This window comes from Protomyctophum bolini (genome assembly GCF_963924005.1).
Source record: "Protomyctophum bolini genome assembly, chromosome: 8".
Lineage (NCBI taxonomy): Eukaryota > Metazoa > Chordata > Actinopteri > Myctophiformes > Myctophidae > Protomyctophum > Protomyctophum bolini.
Genome location: NC_137869.1, coordinates 15,946,792 through 15,973,379, shown reverse-complemented (window position 1 = coordinate 15,973,379; position 26,588 = coordinate 15,946,792). Strand labels below are relative to the sequence as shown.

The window sequence follows — 26,588 nt, the reverse complement described above, 5'->3', positions numbered from 1 at the left end:
AGCAATATAAAGAAAACAAGTGCATCTGTGTCTGATCATGTTTAGCTTAGAGGCCAGCCCTAGATTTTTTTTATTGGCTTGGAGGACAGGAAATCATGAAAAGGACTGTTTTTTGTCTCAGTGGCGCAAAGGCACAGCTGCATCTTGAGTGACAGGCTGCCCACTTGCCCAGCCAATCATGAAAAGTTTGCTACTACATCGCGACTACTGGTCTGGGTGATTGTTGACACAATGACACTGTTCACTCGAGCAAGCCACTGACTGAAGCAGTGTATACTACAGTCAACGGCACTGGAACCGATGGTTTTAATACCTGGACATTGTGTCGCGCTGGTCGGAATTTGTGACTTTGTGAAATTCTTACGAAATTCACTAGAGAGATTTAAGAGGAGTTTGCACGTCTGGGAAGTTGGCTCATGATACTACAGTCATGTCCCTTCCAAACTACTGCTGCTATACTCTCTTTTCACTGCTGGCAGTGAAAGAAGCTGGGCTGAATGTGGAAACAAAACTAATTGAATGTTTGACCTTGACTTCTGACTAATCACAGTAGCCAAACTAGTTCAGCTAGTCGGAACATCTCGGAGGCGCAGAACAACCAACAAAGTTCTGAAGACGCCCACCCGAAGCTTTGACTTTTAATGCTTTAGATATGTATTATATCTAAGGACAAAATGAATGTATGCACAACACGTGCACATACATATGCAATGGACTCCAGGGGAAGGGCCCGACAAGCCTCCCTAGCTCTTTTTCAGATATTGGACAGGACATAAGCAACGGACACTCAAAATAAGTAGAAAAAAAAGGAAATTATTTATGTATGAACTGTATGTCCACCATTCTGAAAATAAAACTGAACTGAGCACTGAATGCCGAACCAAAAAAACTTTTTTCTATGCTGGTGTAGTATGCATTGGTCTTAACCCCCCGAGCGCTCATCATGACCATCATCAGCATCTAACCACTAATGAGTTGAGTTGTAGCAGGTTCCATTAACAGTTTGTTAGTTGTCCAGTGTGTTGGAAATCTCTGCCAGACATGTACAAATATTATGTTCATACATGCATTTGTGTCAATAAAAACATCAATCAATCAATGAATCAATCAAGCAGGCATGCATCATTTGGGTGAAGCTGAAACAGAATTTCCCCCATGGGATTAACAAAGGTCTCCCCTTCCCTCCCCCTCCCGATCCTGAGGGGACTGGATTAGTCTGATGTGGTGGTATCATCATGTGAAGTGAGCGACATTAAAGCCTCATCATATCTCTACCATGTTAATAAGCATCTATGCACAGATGGCACGATACGACCGCACTACCGCAGCAGTCTGTCATCCGGATTTACTACCAACCTGATGGTGATGATCTGGCCAAAGTCCAGCTCGTAATTATTGACCTGTGCGATAAATATGGCCGCCACGGCCTCGTACAGAGCCGTGCCATCCATGTTGATGGTGGCGCCCACGGGGAGCACAAAGCGGATGATGCGGCGGTCGATGTGGTTGTTCTCCAAGAGGCACTTGAAGGTGATAGGCAGAGTGGCCGAGCTGGAACAGAGGCAGAGTGAACTGTGAACTCAAAGTGCTGATAAATATGAAAAAGTCACATTAAGGAAAGTTGCATTGCAAATGAATATCCTCTAGTCAAGTGACTAGAGTCTAGTCCAATCAGATGACATACTGTATTTGACTCAGAAGCACAGGAAAGGTCACAGTGTTTTCCAGTACATTCTTTTTTCAACAACAAATAGCAGAGCTTTTCCTTTTCCATTCTCCTTTATGCCCTTTGAGTGTTATTCTTGTTCCAGTGAAAAGGAAAAGAATGTTTATAGTATTTATATGCAGGGCTCACACATGAGATTAATCTAAAGAGAGTGAAGGTGCCATACTGTGAAATGGAACTGTTGACACAAAATAAAGAGAAAGCAGATGTTAAATTGAAGTAGTAAAGTATAGTAGATAGATTTGGATGGAGTACAAAGGCAAACATTCCTGGCAAATATTCTTTGTTTGTGCATTGCTGGGAATGAATTACTGATTGTGGATGCAGCCCAGTTGAAAAAAAAGAAGAAAAACAAAACAAAAAAATATATTTCGCTCTTTTCCTCTTGTCCCACATCTTAGAATTATTTGCATTAGTTTACTACATTTACTTTGCAAACATAAAATGTTTGTAAATGACATGCCCCTTTACCTGGAGGAGGTGGCCAGGGCAATCAGCAGGGCCTGGAGGATCCCCCGAATGTAAACAATGGGGCTCTTCTTGGTGATGAAGAAGTACATGGCTGGGAGGATGAAGAGGCCATGCAGTATCAAGCCAAACACTACAGTGAATGCGTAGAAGCCCAGCTTCTTCCCCATGTCTGACGGGTCACTCATCTCCAGGATCTTCCCAGCAACCAGAAACACGATGCCAAACGGGAAGTACCTGGTTCACCACAGTTGGTCAAAGGTCAAACGTAGCAGCGCCAACATATTCTTACTCCCAATTTCACATATGGATGCTTGGCCATGCAGGACCCGTTGGCGTCACAGGGTCAATGAAATGGGTACACCTTTAGGACCATTTTTCAATGTGCAGGGCATTACCAAAAATGACATTGACTGACGACGGAATGTGGAATTGATTGAGAACAAGGCGATGTTGGCATTAAAACATTGCATCGAGTGAGAGCCCGCATCGAGCGGTGTGAAGCCCGCTTCTGCCAAATGAGCACGCGTGGTCTAACTTGCATACTGATAGGGTGGGAATTGGTTATGATCTGTCGTTATCAACATGGTGTAAGTGAAAGGGCATCATGGGTGCCACAGGTACATAATCATGACAAAGCATCGAAATTAGTTGGGAAATGGGAATGAGAATGTGTTTGGTGTGAGAAGGGTGATGAGGAATTCTGAGTCATTATCACATCTCGGCATGCAAATAATAACAATAATAGCTAGAAAAGTGCTCCTCGTAGCACAGGCGTAGTAGTAGTAAAGTGGTGAATATGAACAATTGGAGAGATCCATCTTGATCATGACTATAGAGATAATGTGTATCGATTTGCATGATGTTTGGACAAAATCTGAAATGAAGGTGAAACATAGTCTTGGATACGCCTTTGGCCTGGCCGAGACAATACTAATACTGTACATCGTAAAAATGTAAAGTTAAACTATACCATATAACGATGGCCACAATTCTCAGGACAGCCTCATTCAAACTCTGGCAGAAATTCACCAAGGGAATGCCATTTGGTCCCATCCTTCCCAGCATGATGCCTGTGAGGAAAATGAATGAATGAATCTCTAATAGGCCCCCCTCCTCTTCCCTCTAGATCAATTATCTTTGCCATAAATGGTACATTATTCTACAAGCATAGAAAGAAAACACTGCATTCTACAGTCTGCAGTCATCCCTGCAGTTAGGCAGGCATGATGTGGAAAGAGGGAAAAAAGGAGAAGCCTCGACAGAGTGTGTTCATGAAAGTCATGTGTTTATGTGGGAGTAGGCCCGCAGATTTCTTTCGGATTTGTGTGCCAGGTCACGTTATGTCAATGTCCATGGTGAAAGCACGATAACATAGCAAGTTGCTATGGAGACATCCTTGATCGTGGCCACAGTCCACAAATCGCACAACAGGTGCCTTCTCATTCTATAATAAATATTGGTTTAATCTATTCGTGAGTTATCTGACTGAATTATATTATTAAAATCATAGTGTTTTGCCAACTATTTAGGGGCCCCAGCCTGCAGGTTTGCAATGGAAGCCACTGGCCTGGTCTTTACCCATGGTGGATGAAAAGATGACTATTCCTAGCACATTCATCCCATCGCTGTTTCCTGGCCGTGTGCGTACGATTACATCGGGAGGCGGTGTCAGGTCGAGGGCGAAGTTCTGTATGCCAGTTCCATTATCATCCCGGATGCCGTAGATGAGCGCTCGCCGTGTGCTGAACTCTAATAGGCTCTGACTCACAGTGGGTTTCGGTTTAACAATGATCTGACTGCTTGTCCGGTACTAATGGAAGGGAATAGAAAAGGGGAACATTAGCCTCCCCTGGTCATGACAAATCGATTGTGTTATGTGATTTGTTGTGTGCAGTGTGCTGTGTAGCCTGCAATGCCCTCACCTGTTGAAACGTCGCCTGAACCAGATTAGATGGAAACATGTTGCTGCAAGACAGAGGGAAATATTCATGAATGTGACATAAAAGTAAAAAGACAAGCACATAGGTCTATAATCATTAAATTGTTGCTGTCACGCAGAACACATTATGCCTGTTATTCACTCTCATCCATTGTAGCCAGACTTTCCCTTCCTTTGTATTTGTTAGTGCAAGTACTGTATAAAGTAATGACGGGATACAGAAGGGAAATATTCATGAATGTGACATAAAAGTAAAAAGACAAGCACATAGGTCTATAATCATTAAATTGTTGCTGTCACGCAGAACACATTAGGCCTGTTATTCACTCTCATCCATTGTAGCCAGACTTTCCCTTCCTTTGTATTTGTTAGTGCAAGTACTGTATAAAGTAATGACGGGATACAGAAGTCATGTCCTGAATAACATTGAGTGACATTAAAGGTGAATTCCTCCAGACGTCTTTACCGAAGCCTATTAGGGACAAAACACTGCATTTAGCTGGTTGGTACTGCACGGTTTCCACCGCCATTGGTATGAATGTGTGTGTGCGCGTGAATGGGTGAATGTATGTGCTTAAGGAGTGTATATAGGGAGCAGCTCAGCCCTGTACTGAGACACATGTTCCAGGTATCGCTAGATACACACTATATACCAAAAGCGTGGAAGACCTCGCTTATAGTTCCAGTGCCGAAAATGTCTAATCCCAAAGTCCTTAACGACTATCGGCCAGTTGCCTTGAAAACATTGTTAATAAAAAGCTTGGAGCGCATTATCTTAAATAACCTCCTTAATAATGTGCAACATGAAATGGACCCCTTTCAATTTGCATATAGAAAGGGGAGGGGCACTGATGACGCTCTTCTTCTTATGCTTAATAAAATCTACTACCATCTAGATAAACCTCAAAAGAAACGATATGCTCGAGTACTCTTTGTAGACTTCTCCTCTGCGTTTAACACAATGAGACCTCATATTTTGATGAGGAAACTCTTTGATATGGGTGTTAACACCAATATCATCAGGTGGGTGGAGTCATTCCTGACTGAGCGGGTACAACAGGTCAAGGTGAATAAAGCAATATCTCTCCCCATTACGACCAACACGGGGGCTCCGCAAGGGAGCGTGATTTCACCGGTATTGTTCACGCTGTACACAAGCGACTGTAGGAGTGAGTCAGATAACACCTGTATTGTTAAATTCGCAGACGACACAGCTATTGTTGGTCTGATTGAGGATGATGAGATAAGCTATAGAAGAACAGTGGACGAGTTTGCCGGTTGGTGCAGGAGTAACTTCCTCCAGCTTAATATCAAAAAAACTAATTAGGTCATATTGGACCTTAGGACTGGTGCCCATGCACACCAGGAAATAGTCATTGGTGGGGATGGGGTAGTGATTGTGGACGAATATAAGTACTTGGGTACAACGATTGATTCCAAGCTGACATGGAATTCCAACACTCATTCCATCTACTGTACAGTACAAGAAAGGTCAGCAGAGGCTGCATTTTATGCGCAGACTGAGACAGTATAACGTTGAAAAAAATATCATGGCACTTTTTCATCGATCCTTTGTGGAGAGTGCATTGACATTTTGTTTTGTTTCATGGTATGGCTCATTATCATTGGTTAATAAGAACAAACTCCATAAAATCATCAGTGTGTCCAGCAAAATAGCTGGGGTACGATTTGAGAGTATGACCTCAATGTATGAGACCCGGGTACTCAGGAAGGGGAAAGCTATTACTAGGGACAACACACACCCGTTACACAGCCAATACCATCTTTTACCATCAGGGCGACGGTATATGGTACCTTCCCTGCAGGCTAGGGCCTCAAGATCGTTTGTTCCCATAAGTATAAGACTTATGAACAAGCAGGCCCCATCTCAGTTCCGTGCATAAAGTGTGATGTGATGCCTCTTGGAACTATGACTGGTGGCCTTCTGTTGGCACTGTTTCTTTGTAAAGACTGTTTTGTGGAGATGAAAGCCTATACTTTCCCTAGTGCACGGACGCACCCACCACACGTCTAAAATACACCTTTTGGCCAGAAAAGAAAATATTTTACCAGAAGGAAAGATCTGGTCAAAAAACAACATAAAAACACAGAAGTTTTCCCCACTAATCAGAATGAAATAAATGGTGTCTTAAAAGAATAGTGTTTTATTGTTTTTGCGAATGCAGCTGAAAAGTTAAATTGTGTGTAAAGCAGCAACAATGCGCTAGATTGGCTGTTGTTCAAGGTGGGTGGGCTCACTGGGCTGTGTGAGGTCAGGTGATTGTCTGTAAAAGGTGGGTGGGCCCACTGGGCTGTGTGAGGTCAGGTGGAGAGGTGATTCTGGTGGAATAAAAGACGTGAGTCCGCCATCCAGCATTGCTTTATTTTCATTCTGCAATCTGCATGCATAGCGTGTCAGGTGGCTCGACAAAAAAAGGTAAAAACTATAAGTAAGTAAGTAGCCTTGCTGAGCCATGAGGCTCATAGGGCAGGAACCTATCTCCTGTTTCTGTAGCGTGAGGCAGCTTGATGTACAAGTACACCCCCTGGACATGACGCTAGTATGTCGCAGGGACTTACCCCCAATCCAACCCTTGATGCTGAGTGTCAAGCAGGGAGGCATTGGGTCCCAATTTTACAGTCTTTGGTATGACCCGGCCGGGGATTGAACCCCAACCTCCCAGTCTCAGGTTCAAATAAAAAGAATGTGCTTGTTACTGCCTGCCTGTCACTCTGGGGCGGGGGGGGGGGCAATATACAGCATAAAAGTGAAAGTGAAAAGGTCACAAGCAACATGCAGGCAGCCCTATTCACCTTTTTCATACAGCCCATAGTGCATTGCGTTTGTGTGTGCATAAGTTCCTCTTTCTCTTGCTGTGTTGCCAGTTTTGCAAGAGAAACAAGTGGCCAGATCTATGAAAACAAGCACGAATGAAAATAGCTGAGCAGGTAAATGGTCTTACCGAATGAGGTCCAGCAGTGCGTCAGCAGAGCTCATGACTGGCTTGCCACTGTCCCCAGAGTCCTCTTTCTGGGCCGCTCCCCCCGGGTGGATGATAGACACCATGACGATGCCCACCACCACGGCCACAAAGGTGGTCCACAGGTAGTAGGACACTGTGATCAGGCCTAGCCGGCTGGAGCACTTGGCATCCAGTGCTGCGAGGCCTGACATCAAACTGTAAACAAAAAGAGAAGGACCAGTATAGACTGTGAAAATGATGTGATAATTCTGTTCATTGGACCAGTTGTGGACAGTAATGAAGTACATTTAATTGACTACTGTAGTTATAAGTAAATCCTTTGCACAATGTACTCACTTGAGCCTATTTGCAGCCTATTATTGGACTAATAACTTTTATACTTGTGCCTTTCACTCCTCAAACTCCTCTTCAAAGACACTTTTGACTCCAGTCTCCACTACATAAGGAGGGGTGGGGGGATCCATATACAATGTACATTGTAACCTGTACGTTTTAATACTTTTTATTATTATTATTTTTTTTTTTATGTACTTTTGAATAAAGGTGTTTTGGAATACTCTTGGAGTACTCTTTGTACAAAAAACAGGCCTATATAATAATAATAACTAGAAAAGACGCATTTTTTTAAATTGCAAAGTGTGGTTGCCGCAGTTGCTTACATAAGCCCCTCCCACTAATATTGTGAAGTCTTGCTACAACATCTGTCCAAATCCGTGACTCCTTGACTCTCTTGACTCTCTTGAAAACAGTTGAATAGTTTGGTCTTCTGCCCCTTCAATGGAACTCATGTCTTTATAAACGATTGTAAAACATAGATTAGCTACTACAGTCGTTATGCAAAGCCCGGCCGTGGGCGGCTGTGGCTCAGGAGGTAGAGCAGGTCGTCCAATGATCCATGGGTCGGCGGTTCGAATCCTGGCTCCTCCTGTCCACAAGTCGAAGTGTCCTTGGGCAAGACACTGAACCCTACATTGCCTCCAATGAGTTGGTCGGTGTGAGCTTGCCACCTGGTGTGTGAATGTGGGAAGTGAGGACGCTGGCGTTGACTGTTCGCCGCTTCACCTCCCAATGTATGAATGAATGAACCATTGTAAGCGCTTTGAGTAGGCATGTAGTGCATAGAAAATCGCCATAAAAATGCAATTCATTATTACTTGTGCTAGTACTATTTTACCAGAAATATCTATACTTTGATACAAGTACTGGGGTTGAGTAGTTTGTTTATCACTGAATTTGACCCATCCCAGGCATTAGGAGTGGTGGGCTGAGTACTGAGAATCTCTTTGAGATGCAGGGTATCTTGTTTTCAAGGGCGTCCTCGATTCATACCAGTAGTGGCATGACGTCAGAACAGAACGCTTAGCAACATGACGCTCAACAGCAAAATGCATAGAGAAAACGTCAACTTTGATGCTATAATTACACTTGCTTAGGATGCAGGATCCAGCTAATTGGAGCATACAGTACCACTCAATGTATTTCCTGTCCTGGTATTGAAAGAAAATGACAAATTAATCCAGGCTTTGATGTCCACAAGACATTCAAGCAGTGGCTTCAGTGCAGAGGTTTATTACTTTATATAGTTGAGAGTGGTCCGCATAAAAATGGATGGTGATGCCATATTTTTTCACGATGGAGCCTCAAGCGTTAATCATAGTCTAATATTTTCGGTGGTGAGGTGACCACCGAACTACAACATGACGTCACTGAGCAAACCTCGGCTCTCCCCAGCCCTTCTCTCTGTTTTTACTCACCACCAAAAATCCAGACTATGAATAGGCCTTACGGCTGAGCTACACCAGACTTTTTGCACACGTTTACGCGCACACGCGAGCCCTGCATACGCACACTTAAAATAGGACTGGACCTAAATGCGCGTGTGTGCGTATTCACGTAAACGTGCGCTGAAAAGCCTGGTGTAGCTTGGCCGTTAAGGGGAGGAGGTAGAGAGAGAAAGAAAAACCTCATTCAGATTGACAACTGAATCACATAACTTAACCACAAAAGTCTTGTTTATGTTTTTCGTCTATAATGACATGCCCAACATTGGTATGCCAGGATTAAAGTGGTTAAGGTCTCTGTCACTGGATCCACATACTCCCACATCCCAACCAAGCACGTTTCCCCTGATGTTACCACAAAATTGCATCTGGTTGTGGTTTGAAATCATACGTTAATTGTGAAAGTGAAAGCAAAAGCAATGGCTTGTCTCACAACATATAATTGAATTACCCCTCTACACCGCGACATACCAAAGCCTACGGTTGTGCAGTCGACGTACTGCTGTGATTGGCCAGTCGCTGTGATTGACAGCCTAAACCTAACCTTAACCCTAACCTTAACCTGAGTAAAACTATACCTAAACCTAACCCTAACCTTAACCTCAAGAAAACTATACCTAAACCTAACCCTAACCTTAACCTCAGTAAACGTAACTTGCCCGGGGGCGTGGTTATAAACACAACCCGTGTAGGAATTAGTATGTCGCCTCTACACCTCCACTATACAGTATAAAACAGCAGAGCCTATAGATTTGATAACCTACTATATTAGTCAGCAGTGCAGCTGTCTCTCTTAACGGAAGATTTGCTTCATTCATATTTATAATTGTTTCCCTCAAGTTGCAAATATTTGTCTTACTGTATGCTATAGGCCAGGGCTATTCAACTGGCGGAGCGCCCCTAGTGGCCCTTGGAATACAAATAAATACAAATAAAAATGAAGAGAAAGTTACATGTATGATGTGTGCGATATATAAAGTACCCTGAATACATTGTATAAGGCAACCTGCTGCGTGGGTGGAACTTCTTTTCCATCCACCAGCTGTCTAAAAACCCGGAAAAGACGTCGGGAGTCGGCTTCCTTTGGCTCACACTCCCTCATCAGCCCAACAGTGCCATGCCCCTTTCACACCTGAGAACATTTCCCCAATCAACCCACCTCATATAAGACTGAACTCATTTCACACACTCAATGTCAGGTTATACCTTGTCACCCTTTTGTTTGGTCTCGCTTGTTCTTGGACTCAGACTGCTGCTGTTCTGCCTGCATTCTGCTCTGTAGATTAGCATGTTTGGACTACTGTTCTCCTGCCTGGTTGTTACTGTAAGATTTGCCTATTTTCTGTTATTAAATTCTTAAATCTACTGTGGCTTTGCATCCTGGGTTCAATCTAAGCAGTGACACATTCACACATTCAGTGAATGTGTGAATGAAAAATAGCATGTGAAAAAAAGTGAAAGAAAATAGCATGCTAGCAATAGATCCAGGAAGTGAGGCGGCCAGGGTTTCATTTTAGGTATAAAAAAAGAGTGTTTGGTGGTGGTTTGTCAAAGACACTCCTTTTAAAGGTCAATTCTAAACCCGAATGAATCAGAAAATGATAAACCACAGAGTAGTGGGGCCGGAAAACCTTGAGATCTGAAGAAGAAAAGTTTGGTCAAGGTTTAATAGCTCTGAATCCATTCAGGGCTTTTGGACAAAGAGGAACCTGCTGTGGCCTGGAAGGTTAGGTGAGGAATAAGGGGCCAAGCCCAAAGGGACTTCGGTCCCTTATTGTATTTGTCTTTCTCCGTCTGTTTTCGCGAAACTTGGCAGTACATTTCCTAAAAATCAACCGTAGACATCTGATGAGCTATATCAAGCTACTTATTTCTGGCTTATTCTGCGTTGGGCGAGTCCATTTGGATGCGTATTATCAGGCTTTGGAGACCGAACTAGGCATATGTATTGATTTGGAGCGTATGCTGCAGGCACACTGTTGATTCTTGCTGCTGCTGTCTGTACAGGCTGCTAGTATTGCTGGCCCGTCCCCACGGTGCAGTGGTGGTACATGGAGACTCGACACGAATCACGATACATACATTGATTCTGTGCGTGGTTCAAGGACAGTGTTTAGTTGTAGCTTTGCATTGGCTGCGCTGCGTATAGCTTCAGCCGAGGTTGGTTTGAAATTATATCGAGTGACATGCGAACATTGCAAACGTGTGAAATAACATTAACTGTAGTATGCACGTTGCTCTGCACTGTCTGTCTGCTGCTCTGCAGCCTGCTTTGCTGCCATCAGTGCCATTGATATTTGCCCCTCCCCTTCCCATTGGTTCCCATTGCCGTTGCTTGTCGTCCCATTGGCTAGAAGCAGCCAATCAGGTCAGAATGGACTACTAGGGTGTCTAACTTATAAGGGTAAACACCTATAAACACAGGGGTTACACCTCACAAAAATCTGGTGTTGCAAATTGTGGCTGATCGGTAGGAATAGCTCATGAACCGTTTGACCGTCTGCAATAAAACTTCAAGACATGCGTCTCCTCATGCCAAACAACTTTTGTGTTCTGACTTTTGACTTCTGACCTTTTCCCACCATTTTGAATGAATTATATGAAAACTGTTCAAATCTATCTAATCTGGGGATCAAAATGCACAAAAATGTCTACACGTGAACTTTGGTCCTATATATCGACAAAAAATTGTGAGTAAATCTTTTTTTACGTGAAAAAATTAAGGTTTTATGAGCCAATAAAAATTACAGTTTTAAGATTTTTTTTCTTCTGCCCCTATACATGCATACTGTGTGCGTGGTGCTTGTGCTGGCTGTGTATTGTGAATGTAAAGATCAAAAGATCAGTCTCTAATCCCCCACTGCTCGCATTCAGGACACAAAACACGCATGCACGCACACACAAGAGCAGGCATAAAAACACATGTCCTGTATCCTACCGGACAGACAGAGAGAGAGAGAGAGGGCAGATGAAGTGAATGGATATGGCAAACAGATGGCCTCCTTAATTCAGAAGCTTACTGCTGTTCAATAGGCCTGACTATATATCATGTGGAATGCAGCCATACATAGGTCATCATCTATCTGGCTGCTGATTATCTCATCATCTCCTGGACTTGTGTGAAACTTTGATCTGGCAATGGAACACATTTTCTCTGTTCAGCACATGCACACACTTCCAAATACACGTACACGAGCACACAAAGCACACACGCGCATGCACGCACACATACGTACACACTGGCATATGCATCCATACAAATGCAAACAGCCTTCATGAAAGCTTGGTATCAGCCAACCTTCAACCTTCAACAGGTGGTATCTTTAATGCCAATGCTGAATAGCTATTGAATGGCTGAGTTTCCCAAAGCTTCTGTGTGTGGCCTAGAGGGCATGTGCGCATGCACTGCACTGCACATGTGCGCAGCGCATGCGCTGCTGAGGTCATGAAAAATAACTATTACAATGAGCATATAACTATAATGGATTGCATTTTATAGCGCACTATGTGCTTACTCAAAGCACTTACAATGGTCCATTCATATCCGAACCGCCGACCCATGGATCATTGGACGGCCTGCTCTACCTCCTGAGCCACAGCCGCCACAACTATTACATGATCATCTTTTCTCAACTGCTGACATCAACAACTCAATTCTCAGCAGCAAGGGTATTCACTTTTTTCATCTCAATATAAACAGCCTTTATCCCAAACTGGCCAAAATCTGAGAATTATTCCTTAACGGCTGAGACCAAACTAGATGAATCAATCAGGGATGTTGAGATTGAAATTGAGAACTACTCAGTAGTCAGAAATGATAGAAACCAGAAAAGAGGTGCCTGTTTTCAAATCATTTAGTAGGTTGTGATCTGCATAGTGTCAGCCAGCTAATTACCCAACCCACTAGAGTGTGTGTTTCTACTCAAACTGTCATTGATCTCATTCTGACCTAACAAATACAGAATCTCCAAGAAAGGTGTAATTGTATGCGAGCTCAGCGATCATTTTATGATATTCTGTACTGTACCCGCAAAAAACAAAAACCTAGGACCGGCTGTCACAAAGCAGTCATATCTAGGGACCTCAAAACCTACTCCAGTGAGGTCTTTAACGAAGAATTGGAGAGTCTAGATTGGTCCGATGAGCTTAAGAGCACACCTGTTGAAGAAGCATGGCTTGGCTTCAAAACCAAATTTACATCAGTACTGAACAACATGGCTCCTTTGAGAACCATCAGGGTCAAAACCCACTCGGAGCCATGGATGAATTCGGACATACTGACTGCAATGAAAGCCAGAGACAAAGAATGAATTTCTAAAATGCATGGTCAAAGCTTGCCAAGCGCTTTGACATTGATCTCCAAGCTCAGCTGGACAACCTAAAAACCCAACGAAACAAGGTAAGAAACATTGACCAAATCCGCTGAAAGAAACGTTATCAATGATAAAGCTGAGGAAAACAAAAACAATCCTCTGGAGCTCTGGAAGCTACAACCAACTGGCTGCGGTCATAAACTGAAAACCAGGTTTTCAAACATAAACATCAAATTGAACGACACTCTCATCACTGACAAGCTTGATGTGGCCAATTACTTAAACATCTTCTTTACAAACATAGCAACAACGCTGGTCAACAAACGGCCCTCCCACTCTGGGCTCTTTGGTGTAGAGCACATTAAAAGCTTCTACAGAAACCTTTTTAAAATGGTAAGTGGTAACACTATGTCAACTCATGAATTCTCTGTCTCTAGTGCCCTGTTCTTAGTCTTGTACTGAATGTTGTTGTGTGGTTTTGTGTGTATTTGTACTATGATCTGGCTGCAAACCAATTGATGAGATAAAGTAGAACTTTAAAATTCTATAAATATTTCTATATAGTGTCTGAAAAAGTAAAGACATGTCTGAGCTCTCCAGGACAGACAATGACAGCGCTGGCCCTGAGCTTCAAGGGGGGCGCCCTTTGAAGCACAGGGCCATGTCATTGACCAACGGACTCATATGGAGCGAATAATAGATTCACAGGATAACGGCTCGTATCTGCATTTATCCATGTTCATTTGCTATATTCATATTCATATCACGTGGTCCCATTTTGTAACCATTAAATATGCCATTTCTTAAGGTCCCATGAGTTTATGTCTACAGCCTTTTTATTGGACTTTAGATAATTTGAACCTGAGTAACATTGCATCACTATGACTCAGGCAATATAGCACTGGACATAACGGGCAATGGATAATGGAACTCTTAAAGACAATGGCATGTGGCACTTGATTGGTTTAATTATTGTAACGCACAAAGCACCAGGTATTTTAGGTATTTAGGCAGGTGACCAAAATAGCTACTTTAGTGGGGGAACAACCCTTCCCCAATGCTAAATCTCCAAATAGTGACCAAATTAGAGCCCTTAACCCTGTAAGACCCAGTGATGCTTCTCTGTAACATTTTTAATTTAATTAATTACTTGATTATTATTATTTCCTCTGTTCTTTTTTCACATAAACATCACCATTGATGTTCATTGTTTAGTCTTGCAATGCCATTGGTCATGATATTTGCATATAAATACCTACAAGAACTAGAACTACTTCTCTGGACAATTTTTATTAAGAATTGACCTATTACCTTTAATCTTTAACCCTGATAAAAGTAACAAATGCATGTAATACATACATTTGTGTGATCATTAGGATGTCTAGAACATGTATTATGTATTATTGTGAAAGATATCCACCGAATTTAAATTATTAATTTATTATTATTTTAATAATTATTTTAATTGTGCATAAAACTTTCATAAAACTTTAATTTTCTTTCTTTTTTTTAACATATTCTTTTAACATATGTCCTAGAATTACAAAGTAGTAGGTTGAAATCTCTTTTTTGCAAGTAGTAATATATCCGGGTCTGCTCTGAAGTTCTTGCCTTCTGAAACAGAGGACAGCTGGACACGACCAAGGGTTAGGGTTATAGGGTTAGGGTTCTGTCATGCCTTCTGAAGCAGAGAACAGTGTAGGCCAGGTAGAGAACAGTACCTGGACACGACCAAGGGTAGGATCAACATCTTCAACATCCGCATAAGCAACTCTCCAGGGAACTGGAAATACTTCACTTCCTGTAGAGTGAGGAGAAAAATAAATATGACTGTAGAGATGAGGTGGGGAGCTACACAGTGGTGGGCAGTAATAACGGACATTTAACTTAGGCACATGTTTTGAGTATGTACTTTACTTGAGTATTTGTATTTTTGGATACTATATATGACTTTCACTCCACTAGCCTATATTTCAAAGAGAACTAGAAATATAGCTGCAAGCTGCGATAATAGGGGCCAATGTACAGGCATGGTAAGCCATAGAAACATTAGAACACTGAAGTTGAGAGAAAGAAGACCATGATATACAATTTACAAATGAACATTTTAAATAGATGACCCTAACCTAACCTCAGTAAAACTATACCTAAACCTAGCCTTAACCCTAACACTGACCTCAGTTAAACTATGTTAAACCCAAAAAGCCCCAACAAAGTATATTTTAGCTTACAGAGAAGGTGGGGTCCTGAGAATAGACCACCACCCTGGAGAATAGACTTTCAACAACACAAAACAGCCTTTGTTTCGGTGAGTGGGTAGCGAAGTAGTTTTATTTTGACTAAAGTCGGGAGCCCACGCAGGGCAGTAGATTGTTCTTTCTATGTGCAGCAGAAGAGCGCCTGGCAGGCTGTTAGAGTCTCTAACACCCTGCCTCTGGACCAGGGCTAGGTTCAAGGTTACTTTATTTTGTCTCTTAGCTTGAACGAGAGAATCTCCTTATATTTCTCCAACGTTTGTTCACAAATAGCGGAGGGAATTGGAAGGTGTGTGAAAGTTCTGGATCGATTGCACTGCAATGAAAATGTGTTCATTTAAACAACCTGTAATTGTGGTGTTTTTGACGTTGTCCTACCTAGACTTTATTGTGCTTTATCCTTATGTTTTAACCAGTACGCTTCTTTGTTTGTGGTTATTACTTTCTAATAAATTAAATCAAGTCAAAACATTTATTGATGCATGTCTTGTTGTCCTGTTCCCATTAGGCCCATCCTCTCAACATCCATCACCATCTGGTTCACTGCCTCTAAGGTCGAGGATACATCATTCGGTCAGCCGAGAGGGTCAGACTCATCGCTCATCGGTCACAACCTGCCATCTCTTCAAGACCTGTACCACTCCAGGACCATGACACGAGCAGGAAAGACCATATCTGTCCTTGACACTATACCTCTTCCTATCTGGTAAGAAATACCGCTCATCAAGTCCTATACGATGCCACTTGAACAGCTTTCCCTGTACAAACCCTGGAGCCACTTGAACAGCGTTCCCTGTACAAACCCCCCACTAACGACCCCACGCACGCACGCATTATTTTAGTATGAGTCAGTCAAGTTCAGGAGGAAGAGTGACCACTTGGGAATTAGGACTAGGTTCCCGGTTCCCCAGGGCCCAGGGTTAGTTGTGCATTCTTGAGCAGACACTGACTGAACCCCTAACTTCTCTGGTGCATGGGAATGTAATGCACATTGTAAAGGGCTTTGGATATAGGCCTACAGTAAATGAATCGCTTGCATTACATTTATTTTATTTTAACAATCTATAATATAATTCTCAGAATCTCTCTCTTGTGTGTGTGTGTGTGTGTGTGTGTGTGTGTGTGTGTGTGTGTGTGTGTGTGTGTGTGTGTGTGTGTGTGTGTGTGTGTGTGTGTGTGTGTGTGTGTGTGTGTGTGTGTGTGTGTGTGTGTGTGTGTGTGTGTGTGTGTGTGACTGTGTGTGTGTGTGGCAGAGTATTGTTATAGTGTGTGTGTGTGTGTGTGTGTGCATACAGTACAGTATAAAATTACATTGTTTTCATTTGAGTTGTACATACTGTTAAATTAGTTGGCGGCGGATTATAAAGAAACTGTTGACAACACAGAAAAGTAAAGTACCCTAGATGTACTGGTTTATATTATAAACAGGCGAGAGTAGATATGAAAATGGCAGTCATTACTCCGATGATTGAAGATGTAATGTTTGTACAAAAACAAGATAAATACAAGATTTGGAGTGTGAGGAGAAATAACAGAGAAACATGGATTGAAATTTGAAAGGCAACAGAGTGAGGCTGGTACATACATACAGTAATGACAGCTAAAGAGCTTTTCTGTTAAGCAGAGAGAGAGAGCTTAGTTTGCTCTATAAGAGCAGGATCCCATTTTAGAGAATGCCTGTGTGAGTGTTTCTGTGTGCATGTGTGTCAAAGGGCGTAAGTGCAGCTGTTGTCAAAGGACAAGTAAGCAGGGCAAGCAGAGTTTGACAGCTTTTTTGCAGCCAAGTGTGATGTGACCCAGAGAGTCATGCAGAATCCCATTGAATGTATGAGTTACAATCTTGAAACAATGAATTGGGACTTTATAGCAGGGGGAAAGAAAACACTGTTCTAACTTTTTTTCCCCATTGTTGACACCTGAGATGTGACATATACTAAAACTAAAGAAGTAAATTAAGTTACTTAAACCAACTTATTCTCTTATTTATTTTAACATTGTATACAGTATTTTTGTGTGTAATAAGTATAGGCGTGTGCATTGTAGTATCTCACAAAAGTGAGTACACCCCTCGCATTTCTGCAAAAAGAAAAAAAAATCTCTTCATGTGACAAAAATGAAGAAATTACACTTTGATACAATGTAAAGTAGTCAGTGTACAGCCTGGATATCAGTGTAGTTATTAGTGCAGCTGCACCCTGCAGCTGGTTCTCAACAGGCCCGAAAATGAAGGCCTGGCCATACCTGGGCCCTTATCAAACCCTGTACACTCAAGACACTGCCCCCGCTACCACCCTTAGATCTCCATATATGGAGCTGACCTATTCTGATAGTCCATATGTTGATCTGACCTAATCAAACTCTGTGCACTCAAGACACGCTCCATATGCCCAGACCTAATCAAACCCTGTACACCCAAGACACTGCCCCCGCTGCCACCCTTTAATCTCCATATGGAGCTGACCTGTTCTGACATTCCATGTTCGTCTGACCTCATCAAACCCTGTACACTCAAGGCATGCTCCATATATGGCCAGTACAGAATTCATTCCATATGTTGATCTGACCCCCAATGCCAAAGTGCCAGCGCTCGCCCAGCAGTCTCCTTCACCCAGGCGGATGCCTGCACGCTTCTTACAGGTCATTATTATTATCCCACTACCAGCACCAGAATAGGGTCAATGTGGTGTTTGGTTGCCGATCTTACCAGCACTCCACTTGCCTCCACACTTCCACAGACTATTCATAAGTACTCTGCCAAGGTTCTAAGATTATTATCCCGCCCTAAATATCTTCACATATTGTACAGATAATATGAAATGCATTATTCAGGCACATTTCAGCCACCTCTGTTGCCCATTAGGACCACTCTACGCAACACCAAACAGGAGTTTGCATGTTCTCCCCATGTCCCCTAGGGTAGGTACCCTCACAAAAACATGCCGTAATCCTTGTCTCTAAAACTACCTCCCCCTGGCCAGCCGGGGCGCCTGATGAAGGGGAAAGGAACTGGTCGGAATAACCTGTTCCTTCCACGCGCTATACGTCCGGCCGTGGAAACTCCCCCCTGTCAGGTGAAAAGAAGCAGCTTGGACTCCTCATGCATAGAAGGTTATGCATGAGGTTACATTAGATAATTGGCACTGGGTGAAAAAACTGGGTTGCAAAATCGTGGGATAAAAGTTATAGAAAAAAAAAAACACCAAACGGCGTCATCAAACAGGCCACAGGTTTCTGCATTACACTTTTTATTTATTTTTTCCTTGGTGCTAGAGTGAGACAACTATAGGGTTCCTATAGTTAGAGGGAGAGAGGGAGAGATCTTTATTCATGCCACCCGGATTAATAGAAAATACAAATAAAAAATCCATCTAGATTCATCATGTTGCTAAGGGATTGTATTAAGCCTCTGAATTAGTCATGGCATGTTTTTTGGGCATTCATCATAGCGCAGTTAATTAAATGACGGATTTGTAAGAGACGCAAAACTGTCTATACCCAACAGTGGGGGGGGGGGGGGGGTGTTTTGCGTCTCTTACAAATCTGTCATTTAATTAACTGCGCTATGATGAATGCCCAAAAAACATGCCATGACTAATTCAGAGGCTAATTCAGAGGCTAATTCAGAGGCTAGCAACATGATGAATCTAGCAACACAAGGTCACCGACATGTGCATTTGTTGTTGTAGAAACCTTGTAGAAAATGGGAGGATAAAGTCACACATACACAGCCTCCCCCTGTCCACAAAGAGGATCAGCACAGCAAAGCATTATGGGCATTGTAGGAATTCAGAAATCCAGTCAAACCCTAGTAAAATACATAGGCTTCATTCTTTTTCTGGTCAGAGGGTGCAAATTTCAAATTGTGCTACTGTTATCTACTACAAATATCATTAACATTGAGTGACTGGACTTTCTTCCAGCTGTGAAATGCTCCTTTAATGACTATAGAATGACCAACGATGGATGCCTGACGCCCTTAAATCCCCTTTTAATCCCCTTTTAATTCCTATTAAAAGTTCAATCCTATTAAAAGTTGTCATGTAAACACCTACAAAAACTTAAATCCGAATGAAAATGCTCAATGCGATTTAAAAACCATTCAGATGTAACTGACCGGATTTTTCCGATGTTGAATGCGATTGGAAAATTATTGGACAATTAGCCAGTCGGAAATGTCCCTCCTAGGGCTCCTCCCACTTCCTGCTTCCTAAATTGTTTGGCTCACTATATATAAAGGTAGACGCCCCTTTCGGCTGTGGAGCGTATGTGCTCAAGGGAGGACAAAAAATTCCCGATATTCTTTTGCGAAGCCCCGCGGAAGAATGAGTGTGCGTCACAGAGCGCATGTTTGGGTCTAAGTCCTGGAAAAGATGCGCTGTGATTGGCCAGTAGTCACTTGAGTGGCAGCGTGACATATAATAGTGTGCCGTCCACTCTTCCTGCGTACCAGTGTAAATTCTTCCGCCCTCCCGTCAACACACATGGCTGAGGCATCATTTTCTATGGTTGGTTCTATGATAAAAAACCAACTAGCTAGGGTTTTATAGGACTAAATGGTGATGACAATGTGACAGGTTGCCGGCTGTGCCGGGTAGGTGAATGTGTATGTGCTGGATGAAAGTGTTGTGTTGTATAATTGCCCTGGCTGCTTTTGTTTGTCACACCTTAGGCCCTGCTCCCTAGATTGTGAGTAGTGACCCTGCCTCGTGCTGAGGCATGGGTTATACAATAGAAAATGTCATTAGTATGTTATTTTACATAATGGATAGGTTTGTACAGTGCGTGCATTCATTCTTATGATTTGTTTCTTTTGTAGACATTGACTGCCGCTGTATTAGTTTCTACATTTTTATTGTAATAGTTCCCCCTGTGACAGAGCAGCCTCTGTCAGAGTAATGTAAGCTGTTCAACAATACACATTCATTGTATTGTTGCTGTATTGTATTTGTAACAGGTTGATTCTCAGTCCCACAGAAGGTGCACATTGTTCTGCTGTGACATGTGAATCTAATATACTTGTCTTTATCTATGCAGATGTTGTAATTGGGAAGCTGCCTTGATTGCCTGAAGAGAGCTCTGATTGATTGCTTTGCAGACATATGAGCTCTATGGGCTATTTTAAACTGCACTAAGCAAAGAGAGGACTTGTGTATAGAAGAACAAATAGAATCCCATACTTCATCAGACAGTGTGAGCCCCAGATCATGTTCCCAGTCGGCCTTTATCTTATCTAAGGGCGCTGGCCTCGAATTTGAAATGATATCATATTATATTGAAATGGCGCCATTAATCGTTGGATCAAAAGACAGAGATTCATCAATAGGGTTAGAGCTCACATAATGTCGGGCCTGCAATATATAGAAGTGTGATCTAGGTAGACTACTGTATATTTCTTTGAAATGTTATCAAAGGATGCAAAGCTCCCCTCTATAAATAGGTCTTTAAACCATTTGATGCCCTTCCCATGCCAACTCTGAAAGGTCATGTCTTGCATTGATGGAACAAAAAGGTGGTTGGAAGCGACAAGACTGACCAGGGAGAGCTAGCTCTCTATAGTTTTTCCTGAACTGGGCCCACACTCTCAGCGTATGACACACCACCGGGTTAGTTATTGAATCAGGCACCAAGCAGCACTTGTACTAAGAACAGCTGGAAGCGACAGATCCCTGCACGACTCCAGCAGAGATGTCCATTCTGGGCAATTAGGCTTAAAGGGGAATACCACTCATTTTCAACATTTTACTATGTCATTAATTAGGCATGTAACGATATATCGTATATCGATATTATATCCCGACGAAATGTATCTATTTATTAAAAATTAATATCGATTTAAAAAAAAACGGGGGGGAAAAAACGTATTTATTTTCTTTAAGGGGGGCTAGTGTGTGATATGAAATGTGAGCTGTAATCATATTCCATCATATTCACATGCTTTTGGAGAGCAATGACACAGACTCCATGCAGTCACTTTCAATAGTAGAGGCCTGCAGAGGGGAGCTGTATGTGTCACAGGTGATGATCATTCTGTGTTAGAACTGGAGGTCTGAAAAAAACCATTAACATGGTGAATCACATCTTGATGACATCATCAAGATGTGATTCCAAAAGGCAGGACACTGCATGTTAGCAGCCCCATGGCTCCATCCCACTTCACCCTTTTTAGAAACATTCTGCTCACGCGCCGCCACTCTGATATTTTTCAAACATGTTTGATATGCTAGCCTATGTATCTGAACTGATACTGTACACTGTACAGTGCAGTGGGGGAGTTACAGAAAGACAGTGGTGGAGAGGACGCAATGCCGTCAGCCCGCTGATCAGTGATCTCTCTCACACACACACACACACACACACACACACACACACACACACACACACACACACTTAAACGTTTATATAACTAATAACTTGACTATTCCAAGTTGCAACCAAAAAGGTTGATGAAACATAACCTTTGCAGTTTGCATTGATGAGCAGCTGCAATCAATCTAGTATTAAACACCCAATTTATTAGCCTACAGTGTTGCGCCCAGAATATATTTAATGCCATGCCATTGTCACGTTCCGTAACATGTTTTGTATTTTCTTGTGTTCCTTGGTTTTCAGTTACTGTATTTCTGTGATTTTGTAGTTTTGGAATGAGGGGTCAATTATCTATCTATCTATCTATCTATCTATCTATCTATCTATCTATCTATCTATCTATCTATCTATCACTAATACAAGCAACACAACAGACCGTAACCAATACAACAGGGGGTGCATACTTAGTTTAGATATAGTCATTGGTTAGATATGTGTTAAGGTTAGGTTTAGGTGTGCTGCCCCGTGGGAGGTTAGGGTTAGGGTGAGGGTTTGAGATAGGTTGTAGTTGTAGGACTAATGACTGGTCTAACCAAATGACTAGTCTAAACAAAAAGTACTGTGACACCTGCTCCTGGCACCGTCAACAGCGTGCATTGCTGCTCAGAATCAGGTGTTGGGTGAAATCAACCCTCATCATGATAGTCCCACCCTACACCACACTTCCGCCGCCAGAGTCTTTGCCGTCTATTCCTTCGATACGGCAACTGCGGCGGCGGGCCCGGGAGAACAATAACGCGACACGAGACAGTATCACGCTAAAGGTTCACCAAGTTTATTACACAAATGGGAACATATATAGTGCTGGATCATAATGGCGTGCAATAAGATATGAGACATAATAACGTGCCTACTGCAGCAAGGCTGACCATGCTGCCACTGAGATGTCTCTTGTAGCCTATCTATAAAGTATGCTATACAGTTCAGGCAGTACACAATACATATCAAGTACACTGTATCTCAAATTGAAGTACACAGACTAAGATGTAGTAATAACATTAGTATACTTTCGCACCTAGCTGCTTCACATGCCATGGTGCCTGCACCACATATCCAACATTCCAAACTGGGTCTTTGCCTTGCGTTTTGTTTGCTTTTACATTACCCATCACGCAGGGGCGGTCATCATTTTAATAATTAATAATTATATTAAAACAAAAAAATATATATATAGCCTATATTTTTTATTTTTTTTATTTAGTTACTTTACCTATAAAAAAACCTGGCGCCCCGCGGTCATTTTCCGCTAACCTGAGCGGGGCTCCCTATAGCCTGCTGGAGGGGCTCCCATCATCCCATGCACCCTGAGAGGAAAAAAAAGGAAAATAAATGCAGCCTTGAGCCTACCAATGTTTTGGTCTTGTGGAGCTTGATCACCAGCTCCTCCTCCTTTCCCCAAATTGCCAATCCCAATAAATCCAAAAGTAGTGTGAATATTTCCACAGCCTAATTACTAAAGGATAAACTATCAGTCTTCTCCGAAATCTGTCAATCTTTGTCAACTCAGCACGTGTTGACAACGCATGGTAAACAGAAACAGTGTGTGTCACACCAAAAGTGACCTATAGAATCCTGTACATTAGAATCAACACGCGATCCTCACCCCTACACAGCTGTCATTAATGAATGGTCTTGATTGCCTATGCGTTCAAGTTATACAGGGTGAAATGCACAGGCTCATCTTACATCGCTGCTGGCTGCCACTGCAGGCAACATGCACATTTATAATTTTGGATTATAGTTTTCCAGTGCCGGTTCTAGGCCTTTTGAGGCCCTAGGCAACATATTATACAGAGCCCCCCCCCCCTCCTGCTTTGCCACGCCGGATAAAAATTGTAAATTTGCCATGAAAATGCTTCAATCTGGTGCACTTTGAGATCAAAATTAAGAAGCTAGGTGGGGGCCACATATGTTTATAAACAAATCACAAATGTTTATAAACAAATCCCAAATGTTTATAAACAAATCCCAAATGTTTATAAACAAATACCAAAATGTTTATAAACAAATCACAAATCCCATGAGACTTGGTCCTACCCCCCCGACCATGAGACTTACTACAGGTCAACTGGTAGTGGTCCTACCCCCCCCCCATGAGACTTACAAATCCCAAATGTTTATAAACAAATCCCAAATGTTTGTAAACAAATCCCAAATGTTTATAAACAAATCCCAAAATGTTTATAAACAAATCACAAATGTTTATAAACAAATCACAAATGTTTATAAACAAATCACAAATGATTATAAACAAATACCAAAATGTTTATAAACAAATCCCAAATCCCTTGGTCCTACCCCCCCGACCAATTTCTCACTTTGCTGCTGGTCAATTTGAGAAAAAAAGGTAAGGACTGGACTGGAGCTCTCTCCCTTTCTCTATCTCTCTCTCTGTCTCCCTCCCTCGCTGGGGTGAAGACGTGCGTGCTCTCTCTCTCTCTCTCTCTCTCTCTCTCTCTCTCTCTCTCTCTCTCTCTCTCTCTCTCTCTCTCTCCCTCTCTCCCCCCCCCCCCCCCCCCCTCCCTGGGCTGTGTGGGGGGGCGTGGGGAGGAGATTAGTTGCGCTGCCTTCGACAGTGCTATACATCTCCAGTAGCGGTGTAGAACCGAGAGAGTGACACATTATTTTGGATGTAAACTGCGCAACTTTTAGCTTTTTTGATCGGTTTTGCGGATCGGTGAATTTTGCTCCAGGGAGGCCCCTGGAGACTCGAGGCCCGTTTCAATTGAAACGATTGAAACATATACAAGGCCGCCACTGCCATCACGACAACACCACACACACGTTGTGGAACACAAGCTCCCACCGCCAGCCAGCCAGGTTTTATTTTTTTAAGTAAAGAAAATAACACTCGGCCAGGTTGCAACTCAAATCATACCATTTTGCGAACAATGATTAATTTGAATGTGAAGGATCGATTCATCTATTCTATTCATTCTTACATGCACGCACGCACAGACGCCTACAGAGAAAATTTTAACATATCAGATTGCAGGCAATCTTGGCTAATGCACAATTACACAGCATTTGTGTGATTGGTTGGTAATCCCTCACTCTGTTTTTAGCCGCATGTTTGAGAGAGTTAGCTTATTCTAACGAGAGATGTAAACAAAGGAAATGTCCAATCAGAGTGATCTGTTTCACCAGAAAGAATACAGCTGAACTTGCAATTAAAAAGAAAAGAGAAGGCCTCCATGCAGACTTTTTGAAATTCATAAACTAATACTTGTCCTGCATGCTTATACAGTACATGTTGTTACTTTCAGAATGGGTATTGTCTACTGTGAACTACACATTTTAAAGCCTTTTCATTAGTTCATTCAGTGAACTTTATTATCAGGCAAAGTTTGTCCTTGTAGAAGCTAGAGTAAACAATTTTTGGTCTGATCCAAACTGAATACATGCTTTTCACCATCCAGCATTTTCAGTATTCATGCAGAAATGATAAAGCACAAATCGGCAACATATTTCCATGGTTGTCCTTAAAGGGTAGCAGTATTTGGAAGTCAAGCAAGAATAACAATGTTCATGTAAGAAGCGCCAAGGATAAAACGCGCAAAATAGTCTACAGACTTATTTTCATTGTGGTCCTTGGTCTTGGACAAACAACATTGCAACAAGATATACAGGCAAACATTAAATCAATAAATAACAAAATGTGAACGATTGTGAACAGTTTCCCCCCCCATCAACACCAAATCTCTTCACTAAATACATGTTCAGTTAAAATAGCAGATCTGCAAGCTCACATGAATTGCTGATCTGCTATTTTCGACAAATGTTTGCCTATTTTCGGGATGCTCTGTTCCAATGTTCATTAGGTTGAACATTGAGGAGGGAGCATAATGCCAGGGATACAGAGAAGATTATAGCAAGTCCACAGGTGTTAGGGATGGGCAAATATGACCTACACCAGTGATTCACAAACTTTTTCATGTCAAGGACCCCCAAATCGACACTTTGCAGACCCCCATTTGAAAAGATATGCCAGGTGATGCAGTGATTCTCAAACATTTTAATTTCAAGGACCCCCAGTTTAAACTGAATTAGGCTATGGTCCCCTATTTAATGGTATTTCTATCTCTGGGACCCCAATGTATATTGTAAAATCAATGTTCATTTAAATGGAACCAAATGGACCCTAACGGGTCCATTTTGTTCCATTTGCAGACTCTCTGAGTTACAGACCCATAAGGGTCCATTTGGTTCCTATAACTATAATTTAGCTGGGGACCCCCTGGAACTCCCTCAAGGACCCCTAGGGGTCCCCGGACCCCACTCTGGGAACCACTGGCGTACACACCCATCCCCAACCGTAAACAGTCACCTGCAGCTGCTTCAAAGTGGATAACAAGTTTGAGGGACTGACCTGTTCGGTTAGCCGCCGTGTCCTCAAGAAGAAGCCCAGAAGACACCCTATGACCACAGCCAGCACAGACAAGATGAGGAGTCCATTCTGTTTACACACATTCTTCACCCTCGCCCACACGGCGTCCAAAGCCTCAACCATCGCGAGTCACGTATCCCTGCTGTATCAGCAACCCATGCATATATATACATATGAGGTTGAGGAGCGAGGATGAACAGAAGGGGAAGAAAGGGAAAACCCTCAAGCCGGCTATAGAAAAAGAAACCTAGAAAATAATCAGGAATGGTGGGGATGTGTCCCCTTCCATGTTTTAATGCACATTTTGACTGAGCATCCCTCTTGTCCTTTCACCGTGGCAATCTGCGCTCAGCTAAGAAGATCAGC

General features: G+C 42.4%; 1 protein-coding gene across 1 annotated transcript in view; it reads right to left on the bottom strand.

Annotated features, from left to right (window-relative positions):
• slc1a7b (solute carrier family 1 member 7b) overlaps nt 1–26,345 on the bottom strand; it is a gene marked incomplete at its 5' end in the record, with an annotated part of 32,985 nt that extends 6,640 nt beyond the window's left edge. Inside the window, 8 exons of the mRNA XM_080769541.1 lie at nt 1,357–1,551; nt 2,198–2,431; nt 3,168–3,267; nt 3,776–4,007; nt 4,120–4,162; nt 7,100–7,315; nt 14,936–15,015; nt 26,205–26,345. Of these exons, the coding sequence (XP_080625667.1) occupies nt 1,357–1,551; nt 2,198–2,431; nt 3,168–3,267; nt 3,776–4,007; nt 4,120–4,162; nt 7,100–7,315; nt 14,936–15,015; nt 26,205–26,345 (1,241 nt within the window). The remainder of the gene's footprint in view (nt 1–1,356; nt 1,552–2,197; nt 2,432–3,167; nt 3,268–3,775; nt 4,008–4,119; nt 4,163–7,099; nt 7,316–14,935; nt 15,016–26,204) is intronic.
• Nucleotides 26,346–26,588: the final 243 nt, after the last annotated feature.